General features: G+C 44.0%; 1 protein-coding gene across 1 annotated transcript in view; it reads left to right on the top strand.

The window, feature by feature from the left end:
• The first annotated feature begins 3426 nt into the window (after positions 1–3426).
• The window catches only part of STK17A (serine/threonine kinase 17a), a 41763-nt gene continuing 26722 nt past the window's right edge, over positions 3427–18467 (top strand). The window contains exons 1-2 of the mRNA XM_019539231.1: positions 3427–3673; positions 16908–17120. Of these exons, the coding sequence (XP_019394776.1) occupies positions 3519–3673; positions 16908–17120 (368 nt within the window). The 5' untranslated portion in view covers positions 3427–3518. The remainder of the gene's footprint in view (positions 3674–16907; positions 17121–18467) is intronic.

Raw genomic sequence — 18467 nt, forward strand, 5'->3', positions numbered from 1 at the left:
AATCTGACTTGGCACTGGGTGAACAAGGGAATTTCAGCAAAATTTCTGTCTTAAATGTATTCACTTGAATTTACATAATAATTGATTCATGATTGGAAGGTTTGCAGGACTCCTAACCTATATGTTGGGCCTTTGCCTCATTAATCTTTTCTGTGACAGGCTCTGGACACCCGCAGGCACTCAAGAAGCATGTGTCTGAGTGATTAACACAGACAGATGCTGCAATATTGTCTCTCTTAAATAAGATTTTTTTTCCTTCAAAATGTACAGTAAGCAAAAGTCTAGAGGATAGGACTTGTTAGGCAAGCTAGAAATGTCCTCTACTCTTTCTCAGTTATACCCCCTTTCTTATTAGATGACGATGCTCCCCTGCTAAAAGAAAAATCCTGCCTTCATAGAACTAAATATGACACTAAAACAAAGCTCCAAAACTGTCCATTCTTAGGAGCAGTAGGAATTCCCATAACCCACATGCTAGCCCCAAAAGTTAGTGGTTGCTTTGTGATTTGAAGTTTCATAGACACTCAGTTTTTATCCTAGTGAATGTAACTGTATGTATCCTCAAACTCTTGGTTTCATTGGTAAGGTTAAAAGTTAATGCTGGATTACAAGGGGAGAAAGAAGTATTTAACATTTCTCATATTGCTATTTACTGTAATTGCACTGCCCCCTTGGATTCATGTATTATGAAAAGCAAAAAATTACATTCTTGAATTACCTTGTCTATACTAATCCAACTAGATAGTTGCAAAACAATCTCTTTATTTGCAAGATTTCAGGCTCACGCTCCCTTCCCTTCCTCAGGCAAAGGAGAATGCAAAGCAATTATAAATTTTTTCTCAGGTAGAAATACTTTTCCCCTTGCAATTCAGGATTAACTTTTAAGATTGTAAAATTCCTCCCAGGTAGAAATGAAAGTTTAATTTCTACCTAGGAGAAATTTGCATTCTCCTTTGCCTGAGGAATGGTGCGTAGGTCTGAAAGCTTGCAAATAAAGACATTTTTTTGCAACTAGCTAGTTGGTTTAATAAAAGATATCACTTCTACCACACTGACTGCTTTTGCTTTTTAACTAACACAGCTACAGCCTTTATCCCTTGTCTATACTAGTCATTTTATATATCTACATCTAATTTTTCAATCCTCACATTTGCAATCAAGTCCATCCATGCTTCTAATGTATAGATTTGTAATGATCTTTCTGTTTTTGTGCATATTCCAATTAGCTAAGTCCATTTTGGGCCTGTGCAGATCTCTGCAGTAGGAGAAGTTGAAATGGAAGTAGCTTTGGTGCTAGTTGTCCCTGTCAAAAGTCTGGGATGGAAACCAGGATGGGAGTGCAAGGTGGCTGATCTAGTTAGATTTGTAGGTTCTTGGGGCCCTCTCTTTTACTATACATTTTATACCTCCTAAAATTATACCTCTAGGGCTAAAAATAAAGGTCAGGTTTACCCTGGAGCTGAATGTCCTGGGCTTTGACTCCCATCAAAACAGTCTTTTACACAAATTGAAATTAGCCAAATTAGATCTGATTGCCAGGGAAAAGTGTTAACTCAGTACTTCACAGGTATTTAAAATGGAACAATGGGTTTGCACTTGTGAAGAATCCCAGAGTTAAAAAGGCTTTGTCCTGGAAGGAATCCACTGTCAGTTTTTAGCCTAGTGGAAGGTCAGTGGTCCTCAGTCTGTTCCAGCTATGCATAGATTTCTGGTTTATGTTGGCCTATACAGCTAAATGTTTTGCAATCAGGACTCATAGTAGAGATGATATCTTTTATTAGACCAACACAAGTTTTGCAAAAAAAAAAAAAAATCTTTAATTGCACACTTTCGGGCACCAACACGCTTCATCAGGCGTTGGAGAAAAGATTGTAAAAGTTCTCCTGGGTAGAAATGAAAGTTCATATTTCATAGAGTCAATAGATGGAAAACTCCTCTGGGCAGTCAGTTCATAGCTGGTTCATAGCTGGTAAATGTTTATTGGACTCTCATGAGTGATCCCACTCCTGAGAGCTGTGACCCCAATCACTGTTTTACAGTAACAGAAGTACAATGCAAGAAGAATGATGCAGGGTCTGCCTTGCCTCAGCAGCAAAATCACGTTACATTCAGGAAACTTTTATAGCGAAGATGAGCTGGGCTGGGTTGTGTTTGACCAGCAGGAGAGCCATGCTTACAGCAGGCATCATTGGCACTGCCCCATGCTTTGACAGAGGTTATAGCTTTGATTGAGGTGATAGGTATGTAGCAGGATTCAGAGTCAAGGAATCTAACAAGGACCATGATGTGAACTCTATGCTTCAAGTCAACAAATGTTGATTATCTGCACTTACTCGCTGGAATCACCCCACCAGACAAGAGCACGGCACAGAACGCACCCAGCAGATTGAAGAGGCACCCACTACGAGGCCACAGCGTGGCTCCCGATAGACTGAAACCATGGAAAAGTCCCCTTTCTACGAGGGGGCCACTACATCAAACACTGACAGCCGCACCACTAGAAACGTGGTGGTCACAATTAGAAATGGCCCAGGAGAGAGTTAGGATGAATATCAAAGCTGATGAATATCACCCTAGAGGAGCAGAGCTTGACTGGCTGACACGGAGAAGCTCCAACTGCCTCTGAACAGGCCAGTAACACTACAGCTAACAGATGGGTGTGGGGGTGCGCCAATGGCACAAGCACCACGTGCGGATGTGGAGGACACCTTCAGGCTCCAGAACACTTGCCAGCCTGCCTACGTACACAGCTGCCACGTGCTGACCAGGACCTAGCTACGGGTATGTACGCACCTGTTTCCGGGCCCAGCTTTGCCTAGGGCAACAGGACACAAGCAGACTGATGACTGTAACAGGGGCATCACTAGCAGACTGACGACTGCAACAGGGGTGCCCAAGCAGGTGTGCCTGCGATCCCTGGGTGTGGCACGTGGCAAACTGGGGAGGGGACAGGCAGCACCGCAAGGGATAGGGCAGGGAGCAGAAAGCAGAGCAGGGAAGATGAGACAGGAGCAGAAATGAGTGGCACACTGGGCTGCAGGGTCTGGCACACCACAGATCGGGGAGGGGACAGGCGGTGCAGGACTTGAATGGGCAGCAAGCAGGAAGCCAAGCAGCGGATCAGGGGTGGGAGAGGATCTGCCAGCCAAAGCCACCCTGGGGCACCTGCTACAGGACCCCGCCTCCTGGGTAGGGGCAGGGTTGGTGGTGTTGTTCGGGGTGGGTGGAGCAGCCGCTAGGTGGCCTCTTCTCTGCGGTGGCGCCCCCTGCCCGCGGCAAACCCGCGCGCAGCCCCACCCCGCGGCCGAAGCGCGCCTGCGCAGCCCAGCAGGCGGCGCTGCCCCCCCGCACTCGAACGTGGGCGCCAGCCCCGCCCCCCGCATCACAGCGAGGCGCGAGGGGCGGGGCCTCCCCGCGCCCCGCCCCCTCCCCGCCGCGGCGCGTGCTGCCGCTGCCTACCCTTCACACAGCGGCGGCTGCAGGAGCCGTGGCCGCTGCTCGGGTACGGAGGTGCCGCCATGAGCCCCGAGAAGCCGTCCCCGACCCCGTCTCCGCCGCAGGCGCCAGCCCAGGCTGCGGCGCGGGGAGGCTTCCTGCGCGAGATCCGCACGCCCATCCGCACCGAGCCCTTCCGCCAGCGCTACAGCCTCAGCCCCGGCCGCGAACTGGGCAGGTGAGCGCCCGTCGACCGTCTCCCCGCGGGGGGGTCCAGCCTTGCACCGCTCCCTCCGCCTGAGGGAGCAGCCCCCCGCCCTGCGCGCGGCTCCCAACCCCGTCAGCGGCAGCGGGTGCCCGTGGGGAAGCTGCAGTGAAATAGTTGCAGGCTTAAGTCTGGCAAATTCAAACGGAAAGTAAAAGCCCAATTTTTCAGTCAAATCCTTTAGAAAGACAGCACGATACTGTCAAAGTCAGCGTCTCACCTCTCCCTAGAAAACCTTCAAGGGAGGTCGCAGGTTCTCTTTCCCTTGGTGTCTAGGGCTTAATACGTCCACTTTTTTTCCCACCCCCTTCCCCTTTGCAAGCCGGCAGGAGCTTCCAGCCCACCTGGGGATGCTCTCGAGACCCAGAGCGCCAGGCTCTGTTGGGAGCAGGGGGAGAAAAAGCCCCCCCCCATGCGGCAGCTGAGTGCTGGGAAAGCCGAGGCGGGGATGTCTCAGCCAGGGGTTTTTTTAACCTCAGTTAGCTGGGAGGTCCCCTGTGGCAAAGGGCTTTACCTCAGTTAGCTGGGAAGTTCCCCATGGCAAAGGGCTTTGCTCTTGCCACCTGGGTTGTTGGTGGAAAAACAGTCACAGAGAAGTGGGGCTGAAAGGGACCTCCAAAAAGCTGTCTATGTAGTCCAGCTGCCAGCCTGGGGCAGGATCAACCGTCTCCAAACCATCCTATACAAACCATAATCTAAACTTTGGGTAAGACTGCTGCTCTCAGCTCTGGCACCACACAGACCTAGTGCCCTCACTGTCCCAGGTAAACCAGGGGAATCCTGGCAGTCAGTATGTCCTGCTTCTATAAAAAGTTTGTTAGTATATGGTCAAGAGGTCCCAGGCAGAAGGCCACGTCCCCCACTACAGAAGAAGGCAAAAACCTCCAAAACCATACCAGTCTGACCACGGAGTAAATTTTTTTCCTGACCCCACATATGGCAGTGGATCTGACCCAGAGTGGAAGGGCAAGACCTTTTAGCCAGGAAAAATGCTAATATATGACTATTTTTTTTCTTCCCCCCCACTATTACAAACAACCCAGAAACCTCCTGCTCTGCTGTGCTCTGATATAAAGGACGGGCTCCTTCGGGAGACCTGTTCTGGGGAAACAGTGTTGGTGGTGTGCGGCACGCAGTTGAGACTCGCAGGGGCAGGTTAGCAGGTGACGTAGGCCTAAGAACATAGAAGCGAGTTGGTATGGTTTTTTTGGCACGGTTGCTGTTGTTGGGGCAATCTGCTGGGAGAGTGTTAGGTTGGCTCCCCAAGGCCGAGCATGCCCCTCTCGGTTCACTGTTGGATGGTTTAGCCAGAGGCCATCACTCTGTCTGTAAATGACAGGTGGCGCCTCTCTGGTTGGTATTTGATGGTTCAACCAAAGGGCTTGTTGTAGGAAGGCATGGGTGTGTTTTTGTTTTTCAGTTGATTCTAAATGGGAAGTTGGACTACAGCAAGGTGCTCAATCTTTTCAGTCCAGTGGGCCAGGTGGGCAGTGCCTGATCCTTCCATGGGCCAGATCCAGCCATTGGACCCAATCTGGCCCCTGGGGCAGGGACAGCAGAGTCCCATCCAGCTGCATGGAGGGAGAAGGAGAACAGCTGGACCCCCATCCAGCCATGCGAGGGAAGGAGATTTGGTTCAGCCCCAGCCTGGCTGGTTGGAGGGAACGGGCTGTTGCCTGCCCTAGCAGGGAGAGAAAGCAGGGCATGGGCCAGCCCCAACTGGGTGGTGTCGAGGGAAGGGAGCCTGGCCCTGCCTTGATTTGACTGTGCAGGGGGAGGTTTGTGGCCCAGCTCCAACCTGCCCCACAGGGCTTGGAATTTTGGTAATGGAGTGTTGTGGTAGTATTTTCACTGCTCCCCCACTGCCAAATTTCCCGACCCATGGGAACTCCTCAAGCCAGATAAAGAAGTTGAGATTACCATTTTCATCTAGTCCAGGGGTGCTCATCTGTCACGGTGTGGTGTACATTTTATATGTGTACTTTGCACATGTGTATGTGTGTTATATACATTTTAAATAAAATATATAAATATTTGTGTGTGTGCACATTTGCATTTAAAACGCACGCACACATACACACACATGCACCACGTGTGCACACCTATACACCTTCATATAAAACGTATTCTAACTTCACCAGAGCTATCTTGGTTCTATCCTGCTTAACAGGAGAAGAAAGTACTGCAGTACATTTGAACTGGGTAATGTGAACACAGCTCTGAATGGGATAGCTTAATATGTAGTCATTTTCTGCCTTCTGTAATTCTGCACCAAAGGCCTTCATTAGTTGAACATCTTAAATTAGGTAATCTTTCTGCATTTTCCTATTTCAGACAGTTGTCCCTCTCTTTTTCACTAGTCTGCATAAATCTGGTCCATGCTGCATTTTTTCCTTTTTTCAGCTTTATACAGGTTTATGATCCCTTTTCCTCAGACTATAAAAGAAAACTTACAAACACATACTTACACATGTGGACTTCCTTGAATTGAAGGAGTTCTAAACCCAAGAAGTATTTAGTTGTCACCATCAGCATTTTCATAAAACAGATTTTGTTTTTTTTGTTTTGCTCACTCACTGTCACAAAACAAATGTGAAATTGAAAAGGCTCATTCATGTTTGACTCGCCTATCACTGGGAACTGATTGTAATGCATATCTAGAAATTAGTTTTGCTTTGTGTCAGTTGGTAGCTTTCTAGTTTTTAAATTGTATTTGTAATTAACTTTATGCATCCTGTTGCCAATGACTTGGGGATTTAGGCAAATTAAGTTGTAAAATCCTACCATTTTACATACTTCATGTGTCAGGCAAAAAGCATCCCTTGTGCACATTATCATACTTTGTTGTTGTAATCACTTCTTTTTATTTTTTGGAGAGAGTATATTTATTTTATGTGCTTCAATAGATTGCCTGTTTGGCTACTGATCAAGGCAGCAGTCCCATTCTGACTAGCATAAAAAAACCCTCTTACCTGATTTTTGTTCTTTCTCATTCAAGATAAGAGGTCAAAGCTCAAGAATGTGAATAATGCACGTAAAACCTTTCCTGTTGCTTGTACTGTCCAGCATGTAGCATACTGGTAGTAGATTTGAAATGAAATATTTATCATAATTATGTGAGCTAGGGTAGACTTTTATTCAGCCTTCCTAAGGTTTTTTCCCCCTGTTCTTGATTGGTATGTTAGTGGCATTATTAAACTCTTTCTCTCTCAATCTCTCAATAAAATCTGTAGTAGAAACTTTCGATCCTTCTGGATTATGGTGTATGCGTGAGAGGTCACCAGGACCTTAGACATGTATGCCTACGCAGGAGTATGGGGGACTGGAGGCTGCCCAAACCTTCCATTCCCCTAGATCAGGGGTTTTCAACCTTTTTGGGTCATTGTAGCCCCAGCAGCCAGTCAGCAAGCGGGGGGGCAGGGGCAGCAGCTAGTCAGCGAGCCAGGGGTGGGTCCCCTGTGGCTGATCAGTGAGCTTTCTGGCAGCAGCAGAAGTGCCAGCAGTAGTGCCTGCTGCTGAATATCCCCTGAGGGGCCATCCCAAGTGCCTCCAGAGGTACACATACCCCCAGTTGAAAACTCCGGCCCTAGACCATTGAGACAGAATCCAAGGATCAGACAGATAACTCTTTTCTAAAATTACTTAGGGTGTGCTTAGGACTTGCCTTCCCTGCGTTGTTAGGGTGAGGTGTTTAAGTTTTGTCCCTAAGCCAATACCCAACCACACATATGTCTCTTACGTGTGCTGCTTTAAACTTAAGCTTGCTGCTGGTTAGCTCCAGCTAAGAATGCAGCAGCTTGAGTCACAACTTAGTAGCCACTTATCAAATCACTCTGCATAGCTTCAGTGTTTTGCAGGGTTGTGCTCTTACTCAAGTTAGGTAGTCATTCCCAAGTGTAATAACTCTGATTATTGCAAAGCCCTGTCCCCCCTACCCTGCCCAACTTTGTAGGAGTAATATCATGCAAGTATGTCCTTCAATAACTGTTTTTTGGTTAGGGGCATGTTAAACGGCATTTCTCTAAGGCAGGTTTGAATACTGACTATATTTTACATAAAATTATTTTGATATAAAAATTACACACACGCATTCACTAAATTATTAATGAATAGGTATACATATTAGCGAATATTCAAACCTGGCTTATACACATTCATTAGTAATTTAGTGAGTGTGTGTATGTGTGTGTGTAATTTTTATATCAAAATAATTTTATGTAAAATATAGTATTCAAACCTGGCTTAGAATAGGATTGTTTACCACTTGGCTTTCAGCAGCTGCCTACATACGATGTATTCCTGCCTCTGCTAGCACGCCTGTTGCAGTGGAGGTGCACAGAGCTGGCAGAAGCTGTATGGTGTCACCAGAAGCGCCTGAATATGAATGCATTCTGATGGCTTGGAAGTGGTATCAAAACTGGTAGATGTAACCAAGGCCTTGGTCTTTTAAGGATGAAAGCCAAACCACCCAACTAATAGTGCTTTTGTAGACTGTCCCAGGGACAAACAGAGGGGAAGACCCCAAAGACCCAGGGGGGAGCCCCGAGGTCAGGAACCCGCTGAAAGAAATGAAAATAAAAACTGCTTACCTGCGGCGGAGCTAGAGGTGGGACTCGTGCAATGCGTCAGCTGCATCTTTATAAAGTTACGGCCGGCAGATGACATCAGCCGCAGAAGCCGGCTGGCGGGGATAAAAGGGGCTGCCGGCAAGGAAGAGGGGGAATCGACGCTGACAGGAGCACCAGCAGGAAGCCGGAAGCTGATTCCCCCAGCAGGGAAGAACACAGCAGAGCACGTGGCAAGCCAGAGACTGCTAGCTGCCGCGGGGAAATAATAGAGCTGAGGGCAGCTCCTCTGGACTAGGAACCCGGAGAAGAGAGCCAAGAGACGCAGATAGACGCTGACATCCATCATGACGGCTGAGGTGCTGCAGAGACCAGCATAATCTATGGCATTAAACCAGGTGGGACCATTGAGGGCACCGGGGAAGCCAAAAAGGTACGGGAGGCAAGGGCAGCAGGAGAAGCTGCGAATGACGGTCTTCAGTGGTGTGGCGTGGTTATGGCAAGGGATGGATGGACAGATGCCCGTGGGAAGGTTGTCTGTGGCCATAAGTTCCAGGTGGGTGACGAGAGAGTGGAATGGTGGCGGAGCCTACAGTAGATACCGACTGCCGACTGAGTCTGAAATAGACCTGAGGGTCTGTACATGTCGTTAGTAGTCAGGCCAAGGAAGGGGCCTGGGAGAGGGAACTTAGGGGTCCCTCAGATTGCATCTGTAGTTTTGTGGTTTTTTTGGTGTAGATTTTGTGTTTCCTACTTTTGGAGGAGTTGTAGGGCAGAGCAGGCATTCTAGGTATTATTTAGTCTCTGGAAGAGTTGCTGACTTTTGGGGAAAGTGGCAGGCTCATGGACCAGATAATTGACCACAGGTGGCCCATGATGTAGGCAGGGCAGACTGCACTGGCCACAAAAAGGGAGTCGGGCTCAATGGCCGGGAGCCTGGCGAGTAGTATAACTGTGACCTGTCAAGGCTGGGTATAAGGGCAAGGTATAGGGGAGGTGAAGCCTCGCAGAAGATCACCCGATAGCCATCGATAGCCATCTCATGGTTGAGAGAACCCCGGTAGTTGGACACTAACCACTGAAACAAGATCCGAAGTTGTGGCAGGTGAAATTGGGCAAAGACTAGTAGACCAGGAAAGACTAATGTCCAGGAAGAGACACCCACTCAATGTAACAGCAGGGACGGACGGATGAACACCACCGAACATCTGGGCCCAACTGACACATGACAAGATGTTCGAGGCCAGATGGGCATGTAGACCATTGGTTTTGCTTGTTATTAAAAATGTTTAGGTTCCTGTTACGAAATCATAATTAAAAAGTTCAGTCACTGTAACCCTGGACTTGTATATCAAATCAAAGTCCATGAACTGGATATTGTGTGCTGGATAGCCTTCTGAAATTGGTCAAGCGGTGACCACACGATAGGCTGTGCTGTGGTGTTATCAGAAAGCAGTCTATTCAATTTACGCAGTCATCTGAATAAGCTTTTCCTGGATGAACATGGAAGTAGTACAGGTTTGTAAAGTGCAATTCAAACAGTTCCTTTTTTTCTTCCTCTTCTTTCCCCTCCTTCACTGAAACAGGTAGTTTAACTCTACAGCAGGGGTAGGCAACGTTTTTTGGCCAGAGTGCTGAAAAAAACACAATGTCTACCTTGGAAGGTGCCGGAGTGCCGACATGCCAGAGCCTGGAGTAGCTGTTTGCAGCCGGCCCACGGAGCCCAGTCTGCTTGCAGCAGTGCTTGCAGTCTCCCAGCAGCCTGCTGGGAATAGCCTGGGCTCTGTGGCTGGCAGCAGCTGCTTAGAGCCTGGGCTGGCAGTGGTGTGGTGAGCAAAATGGCTTTGCATGCCGTGCTCAGCACACGTGCCGGGAGTTGCTGACCCCTGCTGTACAGTTTGCTGCGAAATACAGGGACTTAAACCAGTCCTCACAGGGTGGAACTAAATAAGGAAACATGTTTTCATCTCAACTCTACCTGGATGTAATTTAATGTACAAATAATGCATGACTTTTTTTTTCTTTTTTTAATACAGCCATATTATAAACATTTTCTTTTATGCTGTCAGTTCAGTAACCTGAACCTTAAGTTCATGTTCATTGACATGGGGTGATCACACATGTATATTATAATGTAAGAATACATAAGTGAAGCTTTGTGATTCATGTCACGTTTTGGTTAGGCCTCAGATAACTGAGATTACGCTGATAGTAATACAGCAGAGTTGTTGTGGAACAGACACTGGAGGTGAGGGACTGATAAAGAAATGGAGAGGTACTAACAACTGGATCCATTTTGTGAAAAGAAAGATTGATAAAACTTCTGCATTAAGTCTCCTCTCTTTCCCCTACTAATCAAAAAGTGAGCTGAAGTTAAAGGAAATACACTCCAAACAGATTAACTATGTGGCTAAATCTGTGTCATTCCATTGCTTTCAGACCATTTTTCTTAAGCTTTCTAAAAGATGAATATCCTTGTAGAAGTTGCTATTAATTCTACTCTCACAGTAGTGACAGGAGGTTTTGCAGATTTAATTCAAAAATGTTTATTTAAAGTAATGTCAAATTCTCTGTTGTTCTCTAGCAGAGTCCATGACAACCCAAAATGTGGGTAAACATATGATGTAAATGTTCTTGCTTATCTAGCTTGACGCTTGACTTGCAGTTACTGAGACTTTTGTTTCCTTTCTTCAAGCCAGAATCTGTGCCAGTTTAAACAGCTTTAATGATGGTTAAGGTCATTAAGAAGTGACGTTGGTCTCTTGTGATCTGATGCTTTTTTGAAATTTGAATACTTAAATTGGGTCCTTTACAAAGATTGTGTGATAATAAAACACGCATTGCTTTGAAAATGCTCCTTTCTTTTGTTGTGTTGTGGTAGCTGGTAATCTGTTTCCAGCTACCACAAAATTAAAAGAGCTGATGTTGATTTAAGTCATCACAGTGAGTCTTAGTAGCCGCATAGTAACTAGTTTTACTATTCCTAAAACTACAAGACTTGTCAGGTTTTGGTCTTTCTGCCTTTTTTTTGAAAGAATCCAAAAATAAGAAGACAAGTCCAGCAAACATATTTGAGTAGCTCAGACTGTACACTAAATATTCAAAGATCACCTCTGGTTTATTTAAGAATTAGTATTTGTAATTAGTTTCAATTTCTGCATCACATTAGGTTTTTATCCAGCTCAACTATACTTCCTGTATATGACCAAACCAAGCATCTTGTTTGATGGCTTTCTACTGTTCTTTGAATACTGTAGATGTTTTATTGCTGTAATGACAAGTGCTTAGTGAATCTGGCATTAATCGGTATTTATATCAGATTTTTGGAAGGAGAGGGGAAAGCATTTTGTCTCCAGGTTGCAGCAGCTCCACAGGGTTCATGAAAACAGTGTCTTGTCTTGTTTTTAGTTCATTTCTGTATTTTACTGAATAGCTTTTGTCTGAGCATAGAGCATGTTCAAATCAGGAGTGGTGCTGATTTGATAGTAAATTGAGAAGAATGTCTGGTTTTAGATCTTGAATTCAGGAGTTGGGACTTCTAGAAGGGAAAAAAAAGATGTATTATTAATGATGATCATAGTGATGATAATATTACAGGATAGTTAAATAATACTCTGTTAAAGGGTCTCATCCAAAGTCCATCCAGTTACTGGAAGTTACTCTCTTGTGCTTAATCCACAAACCATTGAAATAAAATAACACTGTAGTACATTTATTGCTTGCAGAGTTTATCTGTTTTACTACTGATGAGGCACAATGTCTTACTAATAACAATTAGTTTACACTACAGTATGATGTAATATAGCAAATGTCGAACTTACATGATGTATGTGTATCCTCAGAGATAAGGTCTGCACTGAGGGTCACCCTAAACTTGCTAAAACCACATGATGCCCCCTCCCCATTCAGTAATGTTACTGTGAGGCCACTACAAATAGTGCGTTCTGTTCCTCAAGTTGAGCCCTTCTGGGAATCAGTCTGTCCATTTCTTTGCTCTTATGATGGGCAGAAGAGACAAGAAGTGGGGTAGAAGTCAGAAATAGGAAGTTGTGGGATTGTTACATATGGGCTTCCTGTGATTTGTGGTGGGCAGTGCCTAAGTGAGTTCTGAAGATGGAGCAAAAAAGGAAGAATTAAAAGAAAACTCTTACCAGGCCCTGAAGTGCAGCAGTGCTTCTGGGGTATGCTGAATTGTTGCCAAGGTCAGCCTTGAAGGGTTTTCAGTTGAGGGCTCATGTGTATAGGTTGTATACAAGGGACATATACCATAGATATCCCTGCTAGATTTCATTTCAGTAGTTTTTTGGGCAGAGTTGCTGTCATCAGTGGTTAGAATTGATGCTTAAATGCACTTTTTATTTACTGTTGGACTTAGTTATGAAGTTACCCTCACACAGAAGAAGTGCTGCAAATACCTTACTTCCCATTGCTCTTTATTGTGTAATTTTCTACATGCTTCTTTCCCTGTGTGTCTTGAAACCTCTCCCCTTGCTTCCGAATATGGCTAGCGCATCTTCATATTTTTAAAAAAATTGAGTTTCAAGAGTTAAGTGCTACAGAATACAGCTAGGCAGTTGTGTAGTTGAGATTTTACTTGCACAATGGGAAAATGTGTTAATAGTCTCATTAGGTATCTCTTATAGAGGTGCACCGATAAATCAGTCCCATATCAGCACTGATATAGGGAAAATTGATAGTATTGGCAATGAGCTTTTTTTTACCTGATGTGATTGATATCCACATCTCCATGCACGTGGCCAGGAGAGCAGCCTGGAAGTTTTGGAGAGCAGCACTTGGCTAGTAAGTCTGTTGTGGGGGTATAGGGGTTTCAGATCGAACCTGAGGTAAAGGAGGGAGTGGGGCTGAGACAGGCGCTGCTTAGCCGGGTCAGGGTGTGGAACAGCTATGAGTGGCTCGTCTAAGGGTGTGGGGATGGGGGTGGGGTGACTCCCACTGCTGCACACACCCCGGGAAAGGCACCGGGGGGGGGCATGTGCCCCTGGATCTGTGCATGGGGGCAGGGTGGGCTGGTGCTGCAGGCTGGGGCCAGGGTGGTGTCATGCTCTTCCTGGCAGGGCTGCACTTGGGGCAGGTGGGAGCACTGGGAGTGGGGCTATGAGGGGGGTATGGCAAATATTGGGGTGGCTGCATCCTCCTCCCTGCCCCCCTGTAGCATTCTCCCAGTGCCGCAGCCTCCAACTGCCCCGAGAGCAGCCCAGCCCAGCCCCCCCGTCAAGAAGACCCCAGTGCAGCCCTGGCCTCAGCCTGCAGCAGCAGCCTACCTTGCCCCACATGCAGATCCAGGGGCATATGGCCCCCATGCCCTTCCTGGGTGTGCAAAGCAACGGGAGCCACCCCCCAGTATTCCCCTCAGACGAGCTGCGTACGCCTCACTGTAGGGGCCTCGATCTACTTCCCACACCATGCCCCTTCCATCCCTCTACCCCTTCCCCCCACACTAGACTTTCCAGCCCGACACTGGTCTCCAAGCTGCCCGGCTGCATATCAGAATCGGATTGGTATTGGCCGATCTGGCTCCTTAAAAATCGGCCATTGGTACTGGCCCAAAAAATCTCTATTGGTCTACCCCTAATCACTTGATCTTATTAAGTATCTCTAAACTGACTGATTTAAGCAGAAACCTTCTCCGTACCTTTTCCAGAAGTGTCTGTTATGAAATCTCTTGTACCTAATACTGAAACATCTGGCCCTGTGCTAGTCTTTGTCAGACTGCATACTAAGTTAGACAGGTCACTGGCTTTATATATATATATATATATATAGCACAGTAATTACGTTTTTCAGAGTGATTTCTTTTATTACAAATTTTAATTAAGTACTGTGTTCAATTCATGCTCTGTCTGAACAAATTGAAACTCGCATCTCCTGCCTTTCAAGAGGCCCCTAACCATAAGGCTAGAGCGTCATGTTCATTCTTGCTCTTTCCACATGCAGAGGAACAGCTCCAACCAGAGAAGTGAGGATACCTACCAGACTATATTGAATATGACACAAAACATAACAAGCAGTCCAGGCATGGAGGAATTGTTGCCCAACTAATCGATCTGGGTTTGGTCTTGGAGAAAAGACTAAATTTTATCTCTGATACCTTCAGCCAGCAGGCTTTAATGGATATTGTAGATTTTTTCTTGGGTCGGGCAGGGAGAATAGGGGAAGGGGGTGCTCGTTGTCAGATTGGGTTTGGTTTATTTGTTACTTACTAGTATATCTTGCAGCTGGCGTTTGTGCATTGAGATGTATCAAAACATCCAGCATGCCCTCCAGGTCTCTTACCCAAATAATTACCACTAAATTAGAGCCATCAATATCCTTTTCAGATCTTTCATGAATGTATTAAAGACTGTTCTGAGATTAGGGCATCATACTTAGCTGTTTTTGCTAGGTGGAAAGCTTAGTTTGACTTTTTAAAGCCAGGACAGTTCTGTAAGCTCTTATACTTTAGTTTATATTCTTAGTAGCCTTTGAAGAATGTTCTTAAACATTAGGAGGAGGTAAATGTGCTAGCCCTTTTCCGTGGTGCTCTGCCCTACTGACATGTTAAACTCTTGCAGAAGCTTGGCTTTGTTACTCAGTTTAAGTTGATTCCTAGCATGTCAGATTAATCAAGATGTTTGATCTCCATCTTAGGTTTTTTTTCAGTCTGTTTACTTGCTGCTTCAGTAAGGTTTTTTTCTGTCTGTAATTCTGAAGATTGCTTCTAGCCTCCCTAAACAGAGTGTCTGTTGCTTTCTGGTAGAGCAAATGACTTCAGTTCAAAATCACGTTTTACTAACAGCCACATCCTTAAGTTCCTTTTATGCCTATTGCTCATTAAGGAAAAAAAAGTACCACAATTTTAGGATCGCAGAATCAAACACACCAAAGTTAGGCACCCTTAATTCTGGCATTTTCTGTACAACATTCATTTCTTGCTTACACAGTCCTCACGTGAGCATATGCTGTCTTTTCCACAGGGCCTCTGCCTCAGTGCACAAAATGGGCCTGTTTTAGTGATTAATCAGAGTTGTGCAGTGAAGGAGGCTACTGTTTATATAAAATACATGGCTTCATGGTTCAGGCAGTTGTCTGGTACTCTGGAGAACTGAACCCTGCCACCAAATTTTTGTATGCTGCAAGGCAAGTCACTTGCATCACTATTTGCATAGGTGGCCACTAATTGTGTATTTGTAATATTTTGGATGTCCAACTCTTACACAGGGGGCAGGGTGAGTGGGGAATCTCATTTACACAAGTGTTTAATGGCTGTACCTGTGAGTGCTATTAATGAGCACTCTTCTGTAAATATGTGGAGTCATGTAATATTAGGTAAAAAATGGGTCCTAGGTGTCTCAGATACTTTATGTTCTTCCATTTACATTTACCAAAACTGAACCCTTACTCATTCCCTTAATTCAGGGTAACACTCCACCCCTCATTTCCTTAATAGAAATTTATTGAAATTTGATTCGGATATCAGTGATCAGAATCATAGAAAAAGCCCCCTAGGAAGTGAATAATTCTGTCTGCATAGCAGGGTTTGAAAAATTGTGCAGTAAATAAGGCAAATAAGAATAATTCCAAATACTGAGTAGCTGTTCATTAAGTGAGTATTGTCCATCCTGTGTCCTGAATGTGGTGTAGGTATGGAGAAATAGTATGTGATTAAGGATGGTATCATTATGCATACACAGAATGAAGCTGAGAAAGGAAGCCCCTGTGCAACCAAACTTTTGAGCACTTCTGACTTTGCAGGATTATCGCTGTTCTTCTAAAGTAGTTTTGTACGTGATGTACTAGGTTTCAGAAGCGAACTGGTATAGTATTGACACTAAGATCTACTGTATAGACATCTGACATTTGAGCTACTAGAGTAACTGGTAGCTAAATGGAATTCATTTTTTGTTTATGAAAAACAATCCAGGAAAAGAGAAGTCCCTGACCAGCAAAGGAGTAGACATGATTTGAGACTGAGTGTCTCTGATGGAGAAGGGAGAGATCCTGAGTGTGTAAAATTCTTTGGATTGCAGATGCTACAGTGTGTAAAAAATCTTGGGATTGTGGGTAGTTTTTCTTTTCTCAAGCCTTGTGCTTATATATGTGCAAAAATAAGATTTGAGATCTAGACATTGCTAAAACAAAAAGTAAATTTTTATTAGTTTTAAGTCTGCTGATTTGTGTTTGTTTATTTTAAGAAGTGGGAGTAGGATTTTTTTCTAATCAAGTGTTGGAACATATGCTTATCTTATCTCCTTGGACTGCCTCCAACTGATGTGTGTATTACACCGGAAACCTGCAGTTTCTGGAATTAATGATTTACTAGTTAAGTGCTTAATATTTGTAGTTACAATTATATTCGGTGGGTGCACTTACAGTTCCCTCATCTGGGATGCTGGTTCCAGCACTGGTTTTTGTTTAAGTGGAACAGGGTAATACTTATAAAACTCAGACATACTTTTACATTGTCCCTATGTTTGTTTTTGATTTTTCAGAAATCTTGAGCATTATGGTCCTCAGTCAAACTTTAAAATAGGCAAGGGGTTGGACTAAATGACCTCTGGAGGTCCCTTTCAGCCCTACTTATTTATGATTCTTCTCTGATTTAAGAAACCTACACCTAATTAATAATTCTTCTTTAATTCCAGGGGGAAGTTTGCAGTGGTAAAGAAATGTGTCCAGAAAGATACAGAAAAAGAGTTTGCAGCAAAATTTATGAGAAAAAGAAGAAAAGGCAAAGATTGTCGGATGGAAATAATACACGAAATTGCAGTGCTTGAGTTAGCACAGTGCAACCTCTGGGTCATTAATTTACATGAAGTTTATGAGACAGCAACTGAGATGATCTTAGTTTTGGAATAGTAAGTACTAATCTCATATTGTGGGGTCTTAATGCAACTATGAAATAGGAACATATTCCCAAATACTTTTTTTACTTATTTCAGTAATCTAAAAGTGCTATGCACCCAGAAGATTAAATTAAAAAACAGGTGCTTCGTTAGTTGCTGTTGCAATTGGCTGGTTGGGAGATCAGAAGAAAATACCAATTAAATTAGTAATTACACGCAAGTGATCAAATGTTCATTGCAGACTACATCAGTTTTCACAACACTTAATTTATTTACAATGAAATGTTGCTCTTGTCTTGCTCATGTATTATACTTTTAGTTATGATGTCTAGAGGTATTTATGTGCCAGATAACAACAATTTAAAGTTTATCTTACAAAATGTGGAAGGCATGGCAAATTGTTATCCTGATGAAAATTGGGATAAAATTGTTGAGGCAAGTATTTATATTAAATTAATGACAAAACTTCTTTCATCTGGCAGTTACAACAGCAACAAAAAAGATTGAAATAACCAAAATGAGTTATTTCTTTTTGAAATTTTCAATCTGAAACTGACATTTTTGTCAAATTTCTTGTTGTAGAATCTGTATTTTTCACTGAAAACTTTCAGCTGAGGATTCTTCGCTCAGCTCTAGTGCCCATACTTCTGTACAAGGTGGATAAAAATCAGTGATTTTAAAATTTGGATTTTTTTTATTCAAATCAGATTTTGCTTGATTTTTAATTATCATTTTTTTTGTTAAGATACTTTTAAAGAAAATTAGACCTATATAAAGAATGTTTTAATTTAAAATATGTTAAAGCTCAAAAATACCATCATGGACCAGGGCTTATAACTCCTAAATATATATTAACATAAGACAATATATTCATGCAAACTTTTTAGAAAAGTTTTATAAATAGGTCACAACAGGCCATGGACTATATTAGGGGCCCAATCTTATGGCATTCCCAGAGGCTTCTTTATAGATTAGTAAAGATTAAAACAGAAAAAACCACTCTGCGCAATGGGACTCAGCGTTTAGCCGAGAAGATCCCATTAAGCATCTCTGTGATGCTTTGTTTCAGTTCTCAGACTGGGCATTTGTGTCTTCAGAGCTAACATCCTTGTTAACAGCAGTACATGGAGATGAGAGATAACCGACCTGATTATTACCCACCCATTAGCCCTCTTGTCTCTCTTTAAGTTTGTGTACACAGAGTCAAGCCCTTGCCTTTGTCTAAAAGTGAAAAGTTTCAAGAAGTTAAATAAATAAAGAATAACAAACAACAAGAATGCCCTTTTTGTAGAAAACAGTGATTAAGTCGAGGCTTCCTGACCAGTGATTTGAATCAATTTGCTTTAAATTTAGTTTGCA

Source organism: Crocodylus porosus, unplaced genomic scaffold (assembly GCF_001723895.1).
Source record: "Crocodylus porosus isolate Cpor-Errol unplaced genomic scaffold, CroPor_comp1, whole genome shotgun sequence".
NCBI classification, from domain to species: Eukaryota; Metazoa; Chordata; order Crocodylia; family Crocodylidae; genus Crocodylus; species Crocodylus porosus.